Source organism: Octodon degus, unplaced genomic scaffold, assembly GCF_000260255.1.
Source record: "Octodon degus isolate 3935 unplaced genomic scaffold, OctDeg1.0 scaffold00017, whole genome shotgun sequence".
Taxonomy (NCBI): domain Eukaryota; kingdom Metazoa; phylum Chordata; class Mammalia; order Rodentia; family Octodontidae; genus Octodon; species Octodon degus.
Window position 1 is genome coordinate 24,334,934 of NW_004524593.1, and position 6,715 is coordinate 24,341,648.

A 6,715-nucleotide genomic window follows, 5' to 3' on the forward strand; every position below is an offset into this window, starting at 1 on the left:
AACTTTCCTCACGTAAATTTTAAGGGTTACTTACCCAGTTCAACTAAGAATGTCTAAACAGTATTTAAAGAGTTATAAGTATATAGTATGTATATGTATTTATTTTTAATAACTATGAGAGACTATATATAAACAGTCATTGTAGCATTCTCTAGGATATAATTTTTCTAAAAATTCTATAAATAAAATAGTAAATTTCCAAGATTGTAATGAAGTTTGAATTTATGCTCAGTTACATTAAAATATTTTTCTCTGCAGATTTTGATTGGCAGTGGATTATCTTAGATGGTCCAGTGGACACCTTGTGGGTAGAAAATCTAAATACTGTGTTAGATGACACCAGGACCCTGTGCCTAGCAAACAGTGAGAGAATAGTGTTAACTAATAGAATACGAGTGATCTTTGAAGTGGATAGTCTCGCCCAGGCCAGTCCTGCTACTATCAGCCGGTGTGCAATGGTGTATATGGTTAGTTTCAAAATTAAATTTCTTAATGACAGAAGTTGTTTCAGATAGTAACTAGCCATGATATACAGTGTAGTAGCGTTTATTTTATTTTTACCGCTGAGCCTGGCAGTGTTCCCAGTGCTTCACAATCCAATCTTGAATGTGAATATAATTACTCCTCAGAGTAAACTCAGTAGTTTGACTGTCCATATTTCCACAACTGCAAAAGCTTTCGATTAGACATGCTGGTGTGAAGTATTTTTTCCAGTGGAGAAAAGATTGTTCCCAGTCCTTTTCTGATTCTAGGACTCTTGGAACCAAGACAACTATTGCAGTCAGGGATTCACAAGAGAAACAATACAATATAGGACATTTATAAGATTATTTTATGATAGTCACCCAAAGAGTCATATACAAAGAGAGTGCAGGAAATCTGTCCACACACTAAAGATCAAAGGAATCCAACTGAGGGCCTGAATCCCACAGCAGTTTTCTACATGAGTCCAGCTGAAGACCTACAGCCCGTAACAGTGTCTCCCACAAGTCCAACTGGAGACCAGGAACGCACGACAATGTCTCATGCAGGCCTGTTTCAAGGATCTGCACTGTGAAGGCCCAAAGGTCAGTGGTGGAAGCTAGAAAATCTGTGCCAGTGGGATGAAGGATCCGTGCTAGCAGGCGTTGGGATCTGTACTGGAGCCAGAAAGCAACACTCAAAGTGAGAACCAGAGCTCCCCCAAAATTACCATAGTCATCTGCAGCAACAGCGAGGTCCCAGCTCCTCTGATGGTGAGAACAGCTGTGTCCATATCAAGAAAGCCAGCACAACAAGCCTGTCCAGGATATTGAACCACCTTCCCCTCTGAAGCCAGGAAGTGATGCTCAAAGTAAGGACTATAACTCTCCAAAGTGAACTGTAGCCATTCCCAGCAACAAAAAGGTCCCAGACTCCTTCGATGGTGAGAACAGCTGTGTTCTCACCAGGACAGCCAATGTGACAAGGTCCTCCAGAAGAACCAACAGCTTCCTACTTACAGCATCCCTTCTTCTCCAGTCTGCCTCTTATGCTGCCAGCAATAATCCTCACGTGGCTTTGCACACCCAGCACCATGCTGGTTCATTTCAGCTGCATGTCACAAGTTGACCACCAGCTGTCAATCCACCACAACAATAAGGGGAAGAGGACACTGCAGAAATAACATTTTCCATACCTGTAATTAATCACTAGCCAAGAGTCACACTAGGCTCTCACCTCCTTACCTGAGTGTGGGAATGAAGCCAAGATGTCAAGGTGCCTTCAGGGAGAGAACTTGCTCACGTATGTGTCAACAGCCTCCACACACACCCACACACATATACTCTCCCCAAGCACTTCCCCTCTTCTAAGTCCATGGTTAAAAAATCACAAGTTGTTCTGGAACATGGTAATGCCTTGGGCCATTTTTTCTTTTTCCTTTTATTTTATTTTTTTTATTTATTTATTTTTTGGTGGAAGTGGAGATTGAACTCAGGCCCTTGCGCTTACCATGGAAGCACTTATTCCACTAAGCCATCTCCCCGGCCCCTTTTAATTGATCATAATTTTAAGTCATACTTGACAAGGGTGGTGGTGAAGTAAAAAGGTAGGAATTAGAAGCCCAGATCTTTATTTACATAAGATTTTATTGTGTTTTATATTACTAGGATCCTGTTGATCTGGGATGGGAGCCTTATGTTAAGTCATGGCTTTCAAAAACATCTAAAATGATAAGTCAATCAGGAGTGGACTGTCTTGAATTCATGATTAAAAATAGTGTCTCCAGTGGGCTACAATTTATAAAGAAGCATGAGAAATTTCTGGCTTATCCTACCCAAGACATAACAATCGTCATAACTCTCTGCAGAATTCTTGATGCTTTCTTTGAATTTATGAGTAAATATGGAGGATTTGGACAAAGTAAGTATTTTTGTCTGTCACATTAATGGTACTATATTTCTAACAATTTTTAAAATCATTTATTTGTTTGTTTGTTTATTTATTTATTTATTTGGTATAGAGTCTTACCATGCAGCTCAGACTCATAGTGATCCTCCTGTCTCAGCCTCCCCAGTACTGGGATTACAGGCTTGCACACCATGCTCAGTTTTAGTGGCCTACATGGTGTGAGGCTGGCATGGTATGTGGTACTGGGGATTGAACCCGGGTCCTTGCTCTTGCCAGGCAGGCACTTAGACCACCGAGCTATCTCTCTGGCCCAATGATACTATATCCTAACTAGTCAACAGTAATTTATCACCTTCTATTGGATTTTCTAAAAGAATATATAGTTAGGATAAATTTACAGCTACTTTCACTTAACTCAATGAGAAGAAAGAGGTGTACTAACAGTGTTTGGACAGAATATCCTGTCTGCTTCTTGTACTATGGATAACTACTAAGAAGATAACAATGTACAGTGTATTGACTATCAAAACTGTCCTATTAATCAGCTGTGAAACTGTCTCAGTCATATTTATTTCTCAATAAAAAATAAATATTAAAAAATTTATTTTAAAATAAATAAATAAATAAATAAATGAAAATAAAGTCAAAACTTCTTCCAAAGTCCTCTCAGAGTATGATTTACAGAGTATACGGAGACAAGAATCTGAGCCAATATATTGTATTCTAAGTGTAGATTTGGTTTCTTATATGATTTTAAAGGGGATGTTTGTCTACTTAGCAGAATTTGTTCTCTCAGCTCCTGGAAAAACAGGTGGAGTCCTCAAATAGTACAACATTGGTACTTTTAAATTCTACTACTTCTATTTCTACTAAATAAATGTATTGCCTATATAAAAAATAAAAGAATATAAAGGGAGCTCCAGGGATTTTCTGACTATTCAGACTAACTGTAGGCATGCGTATAAACAACACTCTGTAGAGGGTTGGCCCAATAAAAGTATTAATAGTGTACGTGCTAAAGGGTCATAAGAAAAATGCATATAAGACCTTTAGATGTCTCTATTAGAGAATAATATGGTGTATTTAAAGTATTCTTCAAGTTGAAAATAGTAAAGGCTATTCAAAATTCTAGGTTTAAGCTATAATTGTGCAAAGCCATAAGCATGGCAAGCAGTAAAACACAAGGGAGAACAAGCAGATTTAGAAACTGGAATCATATGGTGGTCAGAGACTTGGTCTCTCGTATAGAGATAATGGATGGTTCCATGCAATTCCTGATCAAGTGATAAATTAGCACAGACTCCTAGCTCCCTCCTAAACCCAGTTTTGGACTCATCAGATTAATACAGAAATTGTGAAAAATTCCTGAGGTGCCATAAACCAGACCCCAATGAAAGAAAAGACAGTGTTGAACTGAAGAGCTGGAAGCCATGCATGGAGACAAGGTGGGTAATTGGAGGCAGTTCCTGCCTCTGGCCTCCTCCAGGCTCTGAGGGAGCCATGTGGCATACCAGAGCACAGCGGGGGCCACTGACAAAGCACCATGTGGCAATGGAGCCTCTCTAGGGTAGGAATAGGTAGGAACCATTTCCTCCTGTGGCCAATCCCCTTCAGACCTTATGGCCTACATGATTAAAAGAAATAGAAACTACCTAGCAGAACAACAGAACCCAAGTAAAAATTAGCACACAAGTCTTGTGCAGTGAAGGCTGTGCAAGCCCTCCCAAATGCACACAGGGCAGCTTGCCAGAGCTGCAAGGCAGGAAATGGATGCTGGAAGCCAAGCATGAGGTAGTTAAACATAGGTGCACTAGAGGTCAGGAGTAAAAGCTAATAGCTGTCAAAAAAAACCCCATAATAAATGGTTATAAAGTTAGATTGGCTTCCCCAGTAGCACAGCAGAGAGACAGAGCAGTCAAGGAACTTCTTCAGAGTGTGTCTGGAAGGGCTGGAAATAAAATGTCATGCACACTAAAGATGTTCACCGAAGTCATTCATAAATGCATGTGTGTACATAGTTGGAAGATAAGTGGAAGCGGGGAGATTAGCATTTGTATAACAAAACTCTAGAAAGAAATTTTTAAGATGAAGAAGTGTTCAAGAGATATTTCCCAAGCTTTCATCAAATGAGAATCCTAAGATTGAATAAGACCCTAGGGTAGTAATAGGTAGAAAACAATCCCAACACTAGAGAGGCTGAGATAGGAGGATCACTACAAATCTGAGCTGTGTAGCAAGAGCCTGTGCCAAAGAAAGAAAGGGAAAAAAAAAGAGAGAGAGTTAAATCCTACACCGAGAGGTGTTACGTTGACCTGATGTCCACAGCCCTTGAGCCCTCAGTTGGTTTGGTTGTGGGTTTTTTCTGTTTTTCTTTCTGCATTTTAGACTGCACGATTTCTACTGACTAATTTTAAGTCACTGATTCTTTCCTCTGTACTGTAGGCCTTCAGAAGTGTTCTCATTCTGACACTGTGGTTTTATTTCTGCCATTTCTATTTAACTTGCTTATGGTTTTCATCTCTCATCTAAAATTTGACATTTTTCAAGAATGCAGCACACATTCAATGTTTGTCAATTTATAGTAGGCTTATATCTAAATAAATGCATCACTAATTGAAAATATTTAGGCCAGGGATGCCTTGCATACCCTTCGTCTGGCCAAGCTCACTATAAGGCAGGCTCTGTACCTGCCTCAGCATGGGATTTCTCAGCAAGGAAACCATGTATGATGATTTACTATCCAAACTGAAAGAAAAATTCTTGAAAAATTCAAAGAAACCAACAAAAAATAACAGATTAGAACAAGATTTTCAATCATTACAGATTCAAGAAGGTATACATTTCAAAATGTTTTATGTTTAACTAATAATATCATTACTTAAATATGAGAAGTAAATTAACATATTCTCAGACACTAAAACTGAAGAAATTTAACACAAAATACCCTCAAGAAACACTTTTGGAGAAATGTGTCATTATTATAAGAAATAAATCAAAGAGAATCAGGAGATATGCAAGTTAAGTATAATTAATTAATTTAGTAAAACAATACCATTGGTGTAGCAAAGAACATTTCTCAAAAGTATATAAATTCATCATAATCTGTAACTAAAATTCTAGATGATTCCAACAAAGGGGGAAGGGAGGGAGAGAGGTGGCAGTTCTAAGAAGACTGAGAGAAAACTACCAGCAAAGAAACAGAAGTGAAGTTCAGAGGGTGATGGAAAAGTACAAGCAAGAATGTGGGTCTTATGGTACTAGGGTGACACATTAACAGTGTGACAGATAGCTCTTATTCATGCAGGGGAACGTTTGGGTCTTTCCAACAGCAGGCAGAAGAGGAGAGTGAAAGAAATTTGAACAACTAAAAAATCCAGCATGAACAATAACTACCATAAATTATAAATGAATTAAATTCCTTCCCCATTTAAAACATAAGAATAATCTAATTCTTTTTTTTTTTTTTTTTTTGTCTCTTTGAGACAGGATTTCACTATGCAACCTTTCAGACTGCCCTGCTGTTCACTTTGTAACCCAGGCTGGTCTATAACTTGCAGTGATCCTCCTGCCTCAGGCTCCTGAGTGCTGGTGTTACAGGCTCTGATTCAATTTTAAAACAAAAATCTACTAATTTATTTTCCACAAGCCTCATCCTCAAAGCAAAGGACACAATATGAAGCAGCCCCTTTAGCAAACAGCTTGGTGGTAAACCAGTAGCATCACGCAGGGTCATCTGTTGTGACCGGGCAATACCACTCTGGAAACATGTACTCAAGAGAAGGGCAAATCCAAGTTCAAGAAAACCAGACATTTATAGCAGCAGCATTCACAATATCCAAAAAGTGGAAACAACCCAAACATCTATTGTCTATGTAAACAAAGTATATCATATCCATACAATCATGAAAACATGGGTTGGGGGATAATTCAGTGGCTTAAATGCCTGCCCAGCAAGTACAAGGTACTAAGTTCAATCTCCAGTACCAAAAAAAAAATCATAAAAACACTTCATCATGTAAAGAAAGTTAGTCACAAAAGCCTGTGTATTACATTATTCCATTTATAGCACATGTCTAGAATAAACAAATCTGTAGAGACAGAACAGCTTAATGTTTGCCCGGGGCTGAGGAAACGAGAGAAGTTACTATTATGGGTATGAGATTTCTCCTTAGCATGACAAAGATGTTTTAAAATTAGCAGTTATGATTGTACTTTTGTGAAAATGGCAGAAAACACTGAATTATTCACTTTTTTTTCAAAATTTTATTGATAAACAGCAATGAGACAGTTTCAAATCAAATCAGAAGTACAGTTTCAAAAAATAACACACTGCATATATTCTTCT

The 6,715-nt window shown here is 38.3% G+C and overlaps 1 protein-coding gene across 1 annotated transcript in view; it reads left to right on the top strand.

Annotated features, from left to right (window-relative positions):
- Dnah14 (dynein axonemal heavy chain 14) overlaps positions 1–6,715 on the top strand; it is a 394,744-nt gene that overhangs the window by 234,748 nt on the left and 153,281 nt on the right. The window contains 2 exon segments of the mRNA XM_012513730.1: positions 259–467; positions 2,130–2,386. Coding sequence (XP_012369184.1) covers positions 259–467; positions 2,130–2,386 — 466 coding nt within the window.